This window comes from Eumetopias jubatus, unplaced genomic scaffold (assembly GCF_037043125.1).
Source record: "Eumetopias jubatus isolate StellerSeaLion01/CBP00866 unplaced genomic scaffold, mEumJub1_p1.0 scaffold_3, whole genome shotgun sequence".
NCBI classification, from domain to species: Eukaryota; Metazoa; Chordata; class Mammalia; order Carnivora; family Otariidae; genus Eumetopias; species Eumetopias jubatus.
The window spans coordinates 60003988-60020340 of record NW_028274809.1 but is presented as its reverse complement, the minus strand read 5'-3'; the positions used below and the strand labels follow the sequence as shown (position 1 = coordinate 60020340).

The 16353-nt window shown below is 40.3% G+C and overlaps 1 protein-coding gene and 1 long non-coding RNA gene across 3 annotated transcripts in view; one reads left to right on the top strand and one right to left on the bottom strand.

The window, feature by feature from the left end:
* ITGA6 (integrin subunit alpha 6) overlaps positions 1-12189 on the top strand; it is a 77155-nt gene extending 64966 nt beyond the window's left edge. The window contains exons 24-26 of one of the 2 annotated variants that reach the window (XM_028125759.2): positions 1979-2104; positions 5210-5339; positions 7494-7628. In XM_028125759.2, the coding sequence (XP_027981560.2) occupies positions 1979-2104; positions 5210-5317 (234 nt within the window). In that variant the 3' untranslated portion in view covers positions 5318-5339; positions 7494-7628. Of the gene's footprint in view, positions 1-1978; positions 2105-5209; positions 5340-7493 lie in introns of both variants that reach the window. The other variant, XM_028125752.2, reaches the window with a different exon arrangement.
* Positions 4654-16353, bottom strand: part of LOC114225920 (uncharacterized) — a 70109-nt gene continuing 58409 nt past the window's right edge. The window contains exon 5 of the long non-coding RNA XR_003612642.2: positions 4654-7601. This is a non-coding gene — a long non-coding RNA (uncharacterized LOC114225920). The remainder of the gene's footprint in view (positions 7602-16353) is intronic.

The following is a 16353-nucleotide window of genomic DNA, read 5'->3' as shown; positions in this document are numbered from 1 at the left end:
AGCTTAATTCACGTGTTAGGATGCTTTCCTTTTTTATTCCCTCACTTATTGGGGGTTTCAGTTTTATCTTTATCTTGGTTCATCTGTTGCATTTTCCAGCCCGAAGATCATTTTTCTTTGGAGATAGAAGCAGAGGAAGTGGGGTAATTCAGTCTTGTCTTTTGGTCTTCATATTAAAACTTCTTGCTTTTATTCTAATCCTGGCTTTAAAAAGGAAGGAAAAAACCCTTTTAATTACCTTATAACCCAACCATCCCCCACGAAATCAGAAAATTACCTGTTCAGCTCTCATACTGTTGGATTGCTGCCATTTATAGGAGTGGTTTCCTCTGTTAATCAGCCATTTAAAAGGCTCTGGTACACTATCTGATTATAAGGCTGATTCCCCTGCCATGGACCACTCTCCACTTCCAGGTTTATCAGAGCTTATTCTTGAAAATGAGGATGGCCCTTCCAGGTTCTCACCTTACCCCCAAGGACGTACTGTACGCTTCCCTCTGCGAGATAGGGAAGCAAAGTTAAGTGATATAGAACAGGCTCATTAGTTGTTTTGTTTTGGCTCAGAGTAGGCAAGCTTACTGGTCACATCGAGTGCACTATTTTATCCCTCGTCTTTCACCATTCTTCCCACTTCCTGGATGCCCCTGTGTTAGCCCCAGTAATCTCAAGAAAGGGTTTTTCCAGCTTAAAGCTGGTATGCCTGTCGGGGGAAGGGAGGCGAGGGGAAGTGAGCCTTGGGGTACCCCCCCGGGAGGGGGGCTGGCTGGCAGTTTGAGCGAAACCTCACTGAGAGCATAACAGGAAACACAGTAGCTGATAAAGGTGTTAAGAGTTGGTATAGCAGGCTGAAAACTGACTTCTTTGCTCTTAAATGTTCCAAGAAAAGCAGTTCTCTTGCTTTAAAGTATATTCTGAAGTCAGATGAGGTTGAGGAGCTGTTTTCTAGTATAAGCAGAAAGGGAAGTATTTTAGTGAAGACTTTTTTTTTTTTTTTTTTAAATCGAAGCACAGTGTAGACAGACATGGAAGCATTTTTAGGAAGCATCCGGGGTTCAATACTAATAGAGAGTACTTGACTGAAAACGCTTCTCAGAACTTAAAGACTCGGACTTTTTGTTTACCCTTCACTTTACATTTTCTTAAGTCAGAAACATCAGAAACTTCAAACTGGAAGCTCCCTCATCTGTTCAAGGAGTCGTACTCCTAGCGATCACCAGGTCTTTTACAAGCTGTGAAAAACAGTCTCCTGGCACCACGGAAATCCACTTGAGAGAGTCCTAAACGCACAGAACCAAGTTGTTACAAACTGCCAGAAGCGACTTTTTAGATTTCTGAATAAACACTACTTCTGTTTAATTGGTATTTGCTAACTGTCAAATGTCTAGAGCTTAGGCTTCTCATCAGCTGCTGTTTACAGCTCAAAACCACCTCTGAAGGGGTCTACTTGGTCCAAATACACTGTCGAAGAACACGCGCCAGGCCATTTCAGGAAATTCTGTTGTGCATTGAGGGTCTTTAGACATCCTAAGGAAAAGTTAAAATGGTATCAGCAATGCAACTCCATCCTTATTTTTATATTTCACATCTTTAAAGTCCAAGTAAGGAATATAGGCTAATTGTACATAAAATGGCCCTTAAAACGAAAAGGGAAGGTGATCGTTCTCAACAAGATACCTGGTTATACGGATGAAACAAGATGTGCATTGATGATTGTTGAAACTTGGAGATGAAAAAAAGGATGCTTTGTTATACAATTTGATTCAAAACAAAAGTTTTTAAAAGATGAGTTATCAAAAAAATAACTTTGTCAAAACACAGTCCAGCATTTTCCAGGTTCTGGGAAAAGATCTCACATCAAAAAGGCATCTCATTCATCCAAGGCTGCGTTGCTCAAAATGTGTCTGGAAGCAGAATTAGAACTATAAACTCCTGGTATTCTCACCCCCCTTACAATGGTGCTTTCCTTTATGCCCTGTAGATTCGTGTGACTGTGTTTCCCTCAAAGACCACAGCTCAGTACTCAGGAGTGCCTTGGTGGGTCGTCCTAGTGGCCATACTCGCTGGGATTTTGATGCTTGCTCTCTTAGTGTTTTTACTATGGAAGGTAAGTCCTATTTGGCATTTGAGTTCTAATGACCTAAACTTCATTTCATGTTTTTTAAAAAGAGTGAATTTACACTGACAGTCTGTACATTCCTTTGTAATGCTTCCCTTTTCCCATTTTATTATGAAACTTTGCCAATAGAGCAAACTTGAGAATTTTACAATGAACACCTGTATATCTACCTAGTACCTGATATTTAAAAGTATATTATTTGTATATTATAAGGAGTTTCTTAAGTAAATTTTGGTGTTTTTCACATAATTTAGCATGTTTGGCAAATAACTTAAAAAATGTTAATACTTTAGCAATTTCTTCATCTAAAATTCTGAACCTAAGCCGAATTGTTGGATATCACATTAATCTGAACTTGTATCCCTGTTAATTTCAACTTCTATAAAGAAATGTTCGTGGTAGCCACTGGGGCTTGTGACAGTTGCAGCTAGATTAGGAATAGAAAAGCTTGAAATTCATAACTCCATTGCAAGGGATCCTCATTGCCTCTCTCAAACATGAGGAAGGTCTGGGTTTAATATGATGTTCTTCATTAGAATTTGGTCCTGCAGATAAAATTAGTATCTTCTCCTTGATTTCTGCCAGTAAACAGTCTACATTATAAAAATGTGTGTAATGAGATGGATACATACTTTTGTTGCCAAAGATTATGACCCATAGAGTTTGGATTATTCTAAGTGACCAGTGGAGGTTCACAGTCCCTTATCGACAATTACAAATTACAGGATACTCTGAAAGCTGAAAGTTCATAATGACTTACTTGGCAGCAAAACTTGACAACATGTGAAGAGAAGCTATTTATGTTCTAGAACCTTTATTTAATGGTTCTGCTGTGAAACTAATGTTTTGATTAGAGTGGCATTATGTATGCAACATACTACTTTTCTAAAATGCCAAAATTCTAGATTTCCAAACCTGTCTGGCCCAGTGGATTTTGGATTAAATGATTATGAACCTCTACCAACAGTCCCTAAGATCAAACCATCTTTATCCTTTCCTTTGGATCCAAGAGTATAATTGACAAGGATTCAGGATATTGTCACTTTCAAATATTGGACATTTCTTTTTTGTGTTATTTTTCCAAGTAACTTCCTTTTGCCAGTTTGAGATAATTTTCTGGTGTCCTCCAAATGTGTGATTTGGAGCTTGGTGACTGCTCATGCCAAGACTCCTCCCTGCATTGGCTGTTAGCCAGTCCTACCTCTGAGGTTCACTTCAGGCAGTAGGTTTCCCTGGTCAGCACAGGCAGCCAGCCATAGGAGATGCTCGGAAAATTATTTTGTTATCAAAAACTCAATCTGAAGTTTGATATTTGAGGACAGCCTTTGTGTGTGCTTTCTGGAGGAGGTGACAAGGACAGTATTTTTCAGAGCAGGTCTTATTGGTGATCTCTAATGAGGGTGAGACATAGCAGTGGGTTAAGATACCCAAGCTCTATAATTTTAGGCAAATCATTTCATCTCCCTGGGACACTCGTTTGCTTTAGCTCTTTAGTAAGTGGATTGGACTATATGATCTCATGGGTTTGAGCTCATGTTTGTAGCTCTAAAGTATCCAGAACTCATACGTGAACTCTAAAGTAATCAGACAACCTCTACAACCCCTACATGAAGACCATTTTTATTACTTTGATATTCTTTCTGAAAATAAACTATTTGTTTCATGTATTAAAATCATAGAACTTAAGGGCTAGAAAGGACTCGAATTCAGTGGCCTTTAAAATTGGGTTCTGCATATCCGTATAGGTGCCAAGATTCAGCTAGGTGGTGCAGCGAGGGCCAATATCCCCACTTCCACCAGAGCCGTTCGGATGTTACTTGCTTTAAATACCAGGATACTGCATAGAGTTTTGTTTAGAGGTAGAGAGAAAAGTTCTTCAGGCTGGTCCAGTCACCTTCATTTTGCCAACAAGGATGCTCATGACTGTGCATGTTAAGAATGTTGCCAAGCTGGAAGCAGGACCAGGACTCTTGGTTCCTGGTTCATTCCTTCACCCAACCTTACTCATCAGTATGTGTTACTGAAAGTTGGCTGGGTGTGTTCACTGTGTATTAAATGGAGGGAGTCACAAGTAGATAATCAAGATTAAGGGTTTGGATCAGTGCTGCCCAGTAAAACTTTTTGTGATAATGGAGATTTTCTGAAGCTGCACTATCCAGTGAGACACATGTGGCTACTGAGCATCTGGAATGTGGCTGTTGCAACTAAGGTATTTTTAAATTTGAATCCCCACATGTAGTTAGTAGTTACCATAATGTACAAAACCGATCTAGATTTTTACCTTACTGAGTTGCCAGACTAGGAAACAGAATTTTCCAGGAGGGCAGATTTATTTTACCAAGCTATATTTCAAAGGGCAGTTCCACAGCCTTACAAACAAGTAAATAGAAAAAGTCCTCCCTCTTTGGATGAAGGAAATTATAGTAAAAAGTGGAATTACACCTCTGTGTTGATTTAGAGTGACCTAACCTGAGGAGCATAGGTTCCTACCACTTAAGGGTTACCTGGTGGTTCAGAATTTGGGAAAACGACAGCAATTGTTCTTTCATGATGGTGTATTTGAATTTATATTGTGATTTGCCCACAAACCCAAAGGCCTCAAGTAGACGGTGGGAGTTCTGTAAAACTTACTGTGAAAGGCAGAAAAATGCAGTATCTATTTTATTTGGATTTGTGGTAAATCTTAGCAAACTTCTTTGTCGCAGAAAAACTGCAGAAGTCGATCTTTTGCCTATTTTAGAGTTCATATTCTCCTGCATGAAGAAACCACCCAAAACTTCAATCAGATGGGTACATAATTTTCCTTTTAGGAGGATTTTTTTTTTTGTCCTCAGGATTTCGGTTACAGATAGAAAAATCAATTAGCTAATTAATGTCATCCATATAAGTATCTGACCAGAGACCCACAGTAATCAGGTTGGTTTGGTTGCGGTCACAGTATGACATAGTGTGGTGGCTGTTGTTTTGGCTGATCCATAAGTGATCTCTCTAACAAGCTATAACTAGAAAACGGGTTACAATCTGAGATTTTTCTTTTGTTTAGCTCTTATACACAAAACTGTAAAACTGACTAAATACCTTGCTTCCTTATAGTGTGGTTTCTTCAAGAGAAATAAGAAAGATCATTATGATGCCACCTATCACAAGGCTGAGATCCATGCTCAGCCGTCTGATAAAGAGAGGCTTACTTCTGATGCATAGTATTGATCTACTTCTGTAATTGGTAATTGATCAATGTTTTTTAATTGCTAGCTGTGGGACCTGCTATGGTTGTGGTGGCTAACTTTAAGAGCAACAGCTTGCTGTGTGTGTCCCATTAACAGATGTTTCCAAACGTCCACACTGGCTTGCCTTGCTTGGATTTATTTTATTTCACTTGAAAGCTCAGTTTTGTTTTGTTTTTTTTAGAGACGCACAAAAAATCTTTTGTTGCAGGTGAGTTATTTTTGTGTTGTCAAACATCACCCACAGCAAGAAAGATGATTGGAATCGTTGTACACACGAAAGGAGGCATTAGACCTCCCTAGTAGCCCAGTTTGCTATGTGTTGTCAATCCCAGTATATAGCATCCCATTTGGAATTTCAAAGATGAATAAGAAATCATTGCAGGTTTCTTGTCCACTTTGGGATTTCCCACAGATAGCAGCTTGTGTTGACTGCCTAATTAACCTGTTGCATGTTGGAAACATTGTGTTTCTCTTGATGAGACGGCTTTCTCACTGTCCTTTCTGATCTTGCTATAAAGTGATGGGGGAAGGCTTGGAATGCTTTTGTTGCTCAGTAATTGTTTTATGCTAGCTAAGCATGCAACTTCCTTTTCCTGCATATCTACTCCAGGTCAAAGACCATTACAACAAACTATGACTGTTGACCCAGTGGACATGAGGGCCAATTTCAGAAAATGGCTCTTTACCAAAGTGTGACCTTCATTATACAAAATTCTAATATAAAAATGCTCTGGACAGTTACGGTTTCAAATATGTTGTAATGGAGTTTGACCTTGTTTCATGTTCCTAGAGATTTTATTCAACTTTGGGTCTCGGTTGATTTTTAAGTTTGTGTTTTGCTTCTCTTATTTGTAAATCCATGGAAACAGGAATTGGTGGTAATTCCTTTTCCGATTTCTGTGGGCACGAGAGGATGGAATCACTCCTGTAACCCCTTTCCACGGCACTGTCACAGTGAATCCCAGCCTTCCCATTTCAGCCCTACACACCACCCTTGATTTCCTTTTGTTAAATGAAGAGCCACATTTTGTAATAGTATTTTGGCTTTTTTGCACAAAACAAAGGAGTCCGTGTGGAAATGGCCTTAGAACAAAACTTCTTGGTCCGTTTTTCCTAATGATTTAGTGATGACTGAATCTAATTTCACTTTGCCCCGTGCCATTTTTATCAGCTCATTCAACATACATGTTCTGTTCCTGTTCCATGGTACACGTTGATCATTCATTCCAAGCATCTTCTCTTCCTCCTGCCCCTAGCTGCATTTTTAAATGAAAAACACATCTTGTCCATGAAACATATATTTTATTCATTTAAAAAATTCAATTTGATTAAAAAATTTCCTGATATGTTCTCAAAATCTTTGGATCAGATTGAATATTTTTAAAAAAATGAATAAAATATATATTCATTAATAATTTAAGTGTAAATGTCTTCTGCAAAAGAAAATATGAGGGTTGCTCTGAAATTCTATGGGATACTTTCCTCAAGTTCTTTGCAGTACATGATGGATTTTATTATAGGACATAGTTGCTATGTGATTTATTAGTGAAGCAGCTTAATTTGGAAGCACAACAGGAAATCCAGGCAGTGTAAATTGCCTTGTAGCTAATGACAGATGTGTACTTAGCCTCAGGGGACAGGAGATTCTTAAACTGACTCGTTTAAACACTGGCATATTCAAATAGTAATTGGCAAAATATTGGTGATTTGATTCCATTTTGTTAGTGGAAGAGAGGCATGATGAAATAAGCTTTCGTTTGTGGCCTTTAAAAAGACTGTTCTTAAATTAAAATGATCTAATAATCTGAAAATGAGATCTTTTTAATACAGTGTTGTGATTATAAAAAATGGAAGCACTGTCCCATAACTGAAATTGTTAGTAAAGAGCTAGCTTACTACATTGTTACAAAATGTCAAGATAAGATGGAAAAACAGACTTTTCTTCTAGTTTCACAGCTGTCTTCTCTTTTATCCCCACTGGCTGTTGTGTCTTTTCAACCTACTAGTTCCTTCTTAAAAGAAACCATGTGTTTTTTTTCCTTCATCCAGAGGTAGGCGTAGCCGAACATAAAGCTTAGACGTTCCCATTTTGGGCACTTGCTTTTCTTGCGGTACTTAATTCGTTTCTGCTTCTCTCTCCCCTCGGTCAGTGCGGATTCTTTAAACGCACTAGGTACGACGATAGCGTTCCCCGCTACCACGCTGTGAGGATCCGGAAGGAAGAGCGGGAGATCAAAGATGAAAAATACATCGATAACCTTGAAAAAAAACAGTGGATCACAAGGTGGAATGAAAATGAAAGCTACTCCTAAAAGGGGCCCAGAAAAGCTTCACAGTACCCAAACTGCTTTCCCCCCACTAACTCAGAAATCTAAGTGGACTTACGAGCCCGCTCCAGACCTGAATGTTACCTTCAGACAGACTACGCACGGTCTGAACTTACAGCTTTCACCGTGGATGCTGTCGTGCAGCCTGAGGCTCCCTGGGCTGGCACAGCCGCATTTAAGACTGTTGGAGTGGAGTTGGCTTTAACTGCCTTCATTTAACTTTCCGGGTTGCCTTTGTTTTTGGTGTGGCTGCCTGGCACGTGCCGGGGCCAGCCGTCCTCCGTAGCTCAGCCTCTGCACCCCTTCTTCCCCTAGGCCCGGGCCGTCGGGATGGCTGCATTTCAATGCCAAGTGCTCTCTGAAGTGAAACGTGCAATAGGTGATGTGGCCATCCTGCCGTCTTTTCCCAGATGTGTGAATCCTCCTCACATCACACAACATCCTGGCCTCACCCTTCCTGTTCACTAAAACACATGGCTGCAACAGACTTGAATGCTAGGTATACTTACTTGTATATGGTATTTATTTTTTTCTTTTTTACAAACCATTTTGTTATCGACAGGCCAAAGATTCTCCAGTTTACCCTTCCAGTTGGATTAAACAATCAGAATGTGGTTTGAATTTAGTGCACACACAAAAAATCCTTTATAAGTTATTACATCTCCCTTCATGACAGCCCTCACCCCCCTCCTCCAGACCCAGACTGTTTCAGAAATAGGATTTAACCGTAAGATGTTTAATTCTTATCAGTGCATATTTTTGAGTCTAGAGCCCTGAGATCTCCTGCGTATTTTGTGCTGTAACTTTCAGGAACTCTCGGAAATAAGGGGTTGGTTTGTTGAACTTTGGCACAGTGTAGGCCCTGCTGCAAATAATGTATCATCCAGGACTTGAAAGAAAGGGTTGGTGCCTATTGGTGGGTCCAAATGGATCCAGCATGAGTCTACTGAGTATCTGATACCAGAAGTCAGAACATCATAGGTTTTACATTTTTAAATGCTATTGGAATCATTTAATCAGTGAGTCAGTGTTCTGGTTTTTGCTTTGTTTCCTCCTACCCTATATTCCCCAAAATTACTTGGGACTGTGCTAACTACCATTTTAAATGTAAAAATTAAGTGGCAGAGAAGGAAAACATTTCTGCACATTCAAGAGACATTGAATAGATAGGAAATCTGAATTTTTAAAAATTTACTTCAAAATGTTGTTATATGGGAAATAACAGAAAACAGGTGCTAATTTGTTTGGATCTAGTATAAGCAGCATCTCAATCTTTCAGAACAAAATACAACTGTATGTGCCACTGTTGCTTCAGAGCGTGGTTTTTTTTTTTTTTTCTGAAATCATAGGCCCTTAAGATACTAAAGACATTATTCTCATTGTACTTTGGAATTTTCATTCACAAAGATAGTCTTACAAATGATACTTTGTTTACAAAAATTTCTCTAAAACAGGTCATACCAGTGTTGAAATCTCCCTTTCTTGCTTAGGTAGGTAACTTGTAACCGAATGCACTGGCTTTATAGGTTGCCAAGCAGCTGATATTTTGAAAGTGTCTATAGACCTCTGTTTAAAAAAAAAAAAAAAGTCCTAAAAGGGAGGGAGGAGGTGGAGGGCTGGTTCAACAACAAAGAATGTAATGGTGTTTGTTAAAAACGTCATCTCAAGTCAAGTCACTGGTCTGTTTGCATTTGATACATTTTAATACTAACTAGCACTGTAAAATTATGATTAGAAAATACCTGTGGATATTTGTATAAAAGTGAAATTTTTTTATGAAAGTGTTCATTGCTTAGTAACACATTATGTATGTGAAACAAACTCTAAAATTATAAAAAACCTGAATTGCTTTTTTTATTTTATGGAGCCAAACTCAAGTTTTTGATATTTTCTGTGATTGAGGGGTTTTTTCCCCCCCTTTGGGCTCTATTGCACAGTTGTCAAAAGAAAATGATCTTAAAGATGGTTTTATTCAAGATATCTACAAACTGGGAGATGTCATTTAGCAATGATACCATGGCGTGAAGAGTAAGAGTTCTTATGGAAAAGTTGCTTTCTTCTGAGAAGATATTTTGGATGTGAGCGCAGTTCTGCTGTGACATTATTTATCGCCAAGGACTGATTTGGCAGAACTGACTGGCCTGAAAATATTTTCTTCACCAAAGGATTTTGTTTAGATTTAAGCAATTTTATGAGCTTTCTCTAGCTGGATTATCACAATCTAATAAATGAAAATAAGGCATGTATATAGAGCTCAGATAATATAGCATGCCCTATCCTGAATAAATTTCCAATGCAAAATGTCTTATCTGTCTAGTAACTTAAGTAATGGTTTTCTACTAGGTATTATATAGTGAATCTTAGTCTTCTTAGTTCTTTGGGTGGCAAAACCAGTCTGATCTTCAAAGAAATGTGATGGGTATTTTAATGACAGACCAGTGTGAATGAACTTTTATTCACAGTCCCATGGACCTACCCAGATTAATGACTATAATATGTAACCACCATAATCATTCAAAGTGTCTTGGCTAGGGCATAAATGACCTGTGCTGGACGTCATGGCAATGGCTTTATGTGATTCTTTCCCTTTCTCTCCCTCTTAAAAAAAATCCTGCAGGAATGCCCAGGAGTGACAGTAGTAGATAAATAGGAATATCCTTGGATCCATTTACAAACGTTGACATGTTGTTACTTGCCCCAATCTCACAATGGGTCATGCCCTTGGGGCTGAGCCTATTTCGGAATATGGGGTAGATGTACGTGGTAACGCTTTAAATTGTCCAGACCACGGAAGTAAGGGTAAGATCAAGCCTTCTACCCTAAATGAAAACATCTTAATGAGAACTGATCTCTGGCACACTACCCCATGAAAGGACAATGTGGGAAAACATTGGGATTAATAGATTTTGTTTTAAAGGAAGAAAAGAGTGAAATATTCTAGGTGGCTGGGTTCCACAGAAGTACAACCTGAGGGCCGAGAAAACAGGAATGTATGACAGTTGTGACCGGGAGGGGTAGCATAAAGTAAGTGGTTAAAGGCAGTTCCTTAAGACCAAAAGGGTCTAATCATGGTTCAACCACTGAGGAAAAGACAAGGTTCAAAGAGATGAAGAAAATGAACTTCAGAATGATTTCAAAACAGCAGCTACCACAAAAAAGCCAATAGCCTCTGTTCTTCCAGTAGCTCTTGCTTATGGTCACATGGCAAGTAAGTGTTTTTTTTCCTCTTGTACCTTTAAAAAAACAGGTTTTGCTGACTCTGAAAGGCATCTGGCCCAGCTGTTAGGATGGGGGAAGCAGTGAGTACCGGTGGCTGAGGCCAGCTCTGCAGAGGCGTTAACCAACAGGCCCATCTAGAAGGAAAGTTGTAAAGGGATTGATTCATGGTTAAAATCCTCTAAGAAGACAGAAATCAGAAAAAAACTAGTCTAGCACAGTGCAAGGGTGGACCACGTGCCACACAGTGCGTAACCAACCAGGGAATGGTTAATGAGGACACTGGAGTGAAGGAGTTAAGTGCAGTTTCTGTAGAGTCAGCAGGGCTTAAGGGCCTCTGTCATCTCTTCGCCCTCTCCCCAAAGCCATCTCAGTCCGACTGCTCCATGGAAATGGGCAGCGACAGACCCATGTTAGCAGAGGTCAGATAAAATTTTACTATTCATACTTCTAGAACGTTCACAAAGTCTCAACCTACACGGATAGCATGTACTTCATTATCCAGAGCTTAGCACATAAGTATTCAATTCACCAATAACCAGTAGATAGATGTGAGTGTTCTGTTATTGTGAGGTGAGCCTGGGTGGCTCAGTCGGTTGAGCGTCCGACTCTTGGTTTTGGCTCATGGTCATGAGATCCAGCCCCGTGTCAGGCTCCATGCTCAGCGGGCAGTCTGCTTGAGATTCTCTCTCCCTCTGCCCTTACCCCCATGCGTGCGCTCTCTCTCTCTCTCTCTCTCAAATCTTGATAAAAGATCCTGTCATTGTGAAAGAGACAGATGTAGTTTAATAATTGATAGATGAATGGATAAAGAAGATGTGGTATATATGTTCTATGGAGTATTCTGCAGCCATAAAAAAGATTGCCATTTGTGACAACATGGATGGAACTAGAGGGCATAATGCTAAGTGAAATAAAGACAGATACCATATGATTTCACTTACAGGTGGAATATAAAAAAACAAAGCAAACAAAGTAGAAACAGACACATAAACACAGAACAATCTGGTGGTTGCCAGAGGGGAGAGGGGTGTGGAGAGGAAACAAGAAAACAGTGAAGGGGAGTGGGAGGGACAGGCTTTCAGTCTGGGAATGGATAAGTCACAGGGATGAAAGATACAGCAGAGGGAATATAGTCAATAATGTAACAGCATTTTATGGTGACAAATGGCCGCCATACTGGTGTTGAATGCGACAGTATATAGAGTTGTCTGATTACTATGTTGTACAGCTGTAACTAATGTAACACCATGTGTTAACTGCACCTCAATAAAAAACAAACAAGGGGTGCCCGGCTGGCTCAGTTAAGTGTTCGATTCTTGGTTTCGACTCAGGTCATGATCTCAGGGTAGTGGGATCGAGCCCTGTGTCAGTCTCCACACTCGGGGTGGAGCCTGCTTAAGATTCTCTCTCTCCCCCTGCCCCTCACCATCTCTAAGAACAACCCCAAGTTCTCTATTACTACAGTCCTCCCCTCCCCAACACCTTTCATATGACCTGTAAGAATGAGAGAGTGTCTTAAGTACTATTTTCCTTTGACATAGACATTTTTTAGTATAAGCATGCCATAGTTTGAGTTTCCTCATTATGTGAAGCTATTTATAACTCATTAATTTATTTACACATTCATTAGTTGTAGAGTAGTCTTACAGTACCCATTATAGGCCAAGGTCTGTGGAAGGAGATGGAGATACAGAAGTTAACACAGACATGATTCTTACTTTTGTGGAACTTAAGTGATAACTAATATTTAATAAAAAAAAAAGGTTGGACATCACAATAGCTAATTTATTTGTACTTTTAAATATAAAATCCACTGCCATTTGTCTATGTACTGATATTACTTATCATATCTTACATAGAAGGGCCCAAAAATCATAATCACAATTTGTGAAAAAGTTGACCCTAAAGAATAAAATAACGGTTGCTTTCAGTAGGAATTACTTTGTGTTCTTTTCCTTTCTTTTAACTCTTATCAGTGTGTAATAAAACACTGGAATACTTGAAAGACTCTAAGGAAAAAATTTAAATAAAATAACAGATGGTACGGTCAAACATAGATGAATCTACTTTAAGTAGAATTTAAAATCTTGCATTATGATACAAATGGTTAACATATAAGGTCAGTACCTGATCCTATGTGGGTGGAACCTGCCTCCAGAACCAACCCCAATCCCAGAAAATTTGGAATAGTCTCTCTCAACCTGGGCTCTGCACATTTGAATTTCTAAGGAACATTTAAGAAAAAAGCCCAATGCCTAGACTGCATGCCAGACTGACCCTATTAGAATCTCAGGGTGGGACGCACGCATCAGTGCTGCTGAAGGATCCCAAGGGACTCAAAATGCAACTGAGGGTGACAGTTGCTTAGGAGGTCGTTGGATGCCCTCCATGTGGAAATGCCTCCTTTCTCCTTGTGGTGTTTCTAATGCACCAGTAACGAGAGCTGAGAAGCTAGAGGCACGCTTGCCATAAAGGTGTCATCAAATGACTCACAGAACTGAAGTTCTAGGGCATCTGCCTAACGGAGAAAACCCCCCTGGTTAGGAAGTCTCCATCAGCAGAGCGACTAAGAGCAGCCCTCCTCACGTGGTGACATGCCAAGAATCACCTGGGGGTCTCGTGAAGATACAGGTTCTGATTCAGGCAGTCTGCAACAGAGCCTAAGGGTCAACATTTCTAACAAGATCCACGTGCTGCAAAGCTGTGGGTCCATGGCTTACACTGTGGGGAGCAAGGGGCTCCGGGGTCCATCTCCTCCAAGTCATTTCTCTGCCACTTCCTACTTGTCTGACCTTGGACAAATATACTCACCCCTGACTTCCAGGGAAGATGGCAGAGGAGGAGTATCCCAGCCTCACCTTATCCCACAGACACAACTAGCTAACACCCACATCAGTGTAAATAACCAAGAAAACAACCCAAAGATTGGCAGAACAGACTCCACTGCTAAATGTAGAGAAGAGGCCACACTGCAGAGGGCAGGAAGGGTAGAGACACGGGGCGGGGGGGTGGTGTGTGTGTTAAATGGACCTGCATGAGGTTCACTGGAGAGAGGGACCCATGGGTATGGGGAAGGGAAGCAAACAGACTACCACACCAGAGAGCCTGCAGAGAGAAGACAATCCCTATAACATTTGGCTTTGAAAGTGACAGAGGCTGAATTTCTTACAACCAGCAGGACTTAAAGCCTGGAATTTAAAAAATCAGTGGTCTTGATTCTGGGAGACCCCAGAGGGTGACAGGAAGCTGAGTCCCTGCTCTTAAGGAGACAGCGTGACAAAAAACCTGTGGAGAAACATAAAGAACAGTTTGAAAAATGCCTGGGATATAAGGGAGAGTTATTTACTAATCTCACAGCATGTCCTAGAAAGGCAGGTTTGCTGTGGGGGACTTCTCCATTGAAGGAGCTGGCAGGCACCACCCAATGCCCCAGCATAAAGTCATGGCCATCTGCGGGCAACAGTGCAGTGCCAACATTCACTACTTCACTTGCTTACACCAAGCCCTGTGTTTGGTGGGTTCTCAGTCCTGGCGGCAGTGGTGGTGGGCCCTGCAGAAGATCAAGGCACACTTTATTAAAATTGTGTGCCCTGCCCAGGTGTGCTCTGCGGATCTTCCCAGGCCAGCCCTGATCCTGGCCTCAGCAGGTCTCATTTTGTAAGCAGACTGGTGCAAACTTTGTTAAAACTGTGTGTCCCATCCCAGCTGGAGACAAAACATTGGCCACAACAAGCAAAGAGAGCCTCTGCAGACACCTGGACTGAAGGAAAAAGCACCCAGACCACAACAGCAGGGCATATGCAATACACACAGGAGACACCCCCCTTCTTGCTGGGTTTTGGTACATGGGGGACACTGCACTGCAGGGCACTATAGGACTTCTTCATCAGGCCATTACTATCAAAAGGAGATGTAGCTGACTTTCCTAACAGTGAGACAAAATGAGGAGACAGAGGAATATGTCCCAAAGAAAGAACAGGACCAAAGCACAAGAGACCTAAGCAACACTGATGTAAGTAATATGCCTGAGAGAGAATTTAAAGTAATGATTGTAAAGATACCCACTGGACTTGAGAAAAGAGTGGAGGACATCAGTGAGACCCTTAACAAAGAGATAAAAAAGAACCAATCAGAGATGAGGAAGACAATAAATAAAATTAAAAATACACTTGATGTAATAAATAGCAGGGTAGATAAAGCAGAGGAATGAATTAATAATCTGGAAGACAGAATAATGGAAAGTAATAAAGATGAGCAGGTGAGAGAAAAAAAACTGCAGAATGAGAATGTACTTAGGGAACTTACTAACCCCATCAAGTGTAATAACATTCACATTATAAGGATCCCAGGAGGAGAAAGAGAGGAGGGGGCAGAAAATTTATTTGAAGAAATAATAGCCAAAAACTTCCCCAATGTGGGGAAGGAAACAGATATCCAAATCCAGGAGGCCAGAGACGCCCCAACAAAATCAACCCAAGGAGGTCCACACCACAACACACAGTAGTTAAAATGGCAAATAGAAGTGATAGAGAATTTCAGAAACAGCAAGAGAAAAGAAGACAATTACATACAAGGGAATCTTCAAAAGGCTATCAGTGGATTTTTCAGTGGAAACTTTGCAGGCTAGAAGAAAGTGGCAAGATACAAGGCACTGAAAGGAAAAATAATCTGCAGCCAAGAACAGTCTATGCAGCAAGGCTATCATTCAGAATAGGAGAGATAAAGAGCTTCTCAGACAATCAAAAGCTAAAAGAGTTCATGACCAATAAATCACCCTATAAGAAATGTTAAAGGGGACTCTGAGTGAAAAGGAAAGACCATAAGTAAGAGTAAGAAAAATAGGAAAAAAAGATGCGGTAAACACACACACAGACACACACACACACACACACAGGAATATTACTCAGCCACAAAAAAGAAGGAAATCTTGCCATTTACAATGATGTGGCTGGAGCTAGAGAGTATTATGCTAGTCAGTCAGAGAAAGACAAATACCATATGACTTCGCTCATATGTGGGATTTAAGACTCAAAACAGGCAAACATGTGGGAGGGGGGAAGCGTCAAACCAGAAAACAGATTCTTAACTACAGAGAACAAACTGAGTGTTACTGGAGAGGAGGTGGGCAGGGGGATGGGTTAAATGGGTGATGGGAATTAAGGAGGGCACTCGTGATGAGCACTGGGTGTCGTATGTAAGTGATGAATCACTAAATTCTACACCTGAAACTAGTATTACACTATATGTCAACTGACTGGAATTTAAATAAACACTTCAAAAAAAAGAAAAGAAAGAAGGAAACACAAAAGTAGTAAAAATAAGCAAATCGGTAAAATTATGTCAACAGATTCACAGAGTAAAAAGATATAAAGTATGACACCATATACCTAAAACATGGGGGAGGGGAGTACAGAATGGGTTCAAACTTATCAGTTTAATATAAACTACTATACGCATGAGCTGT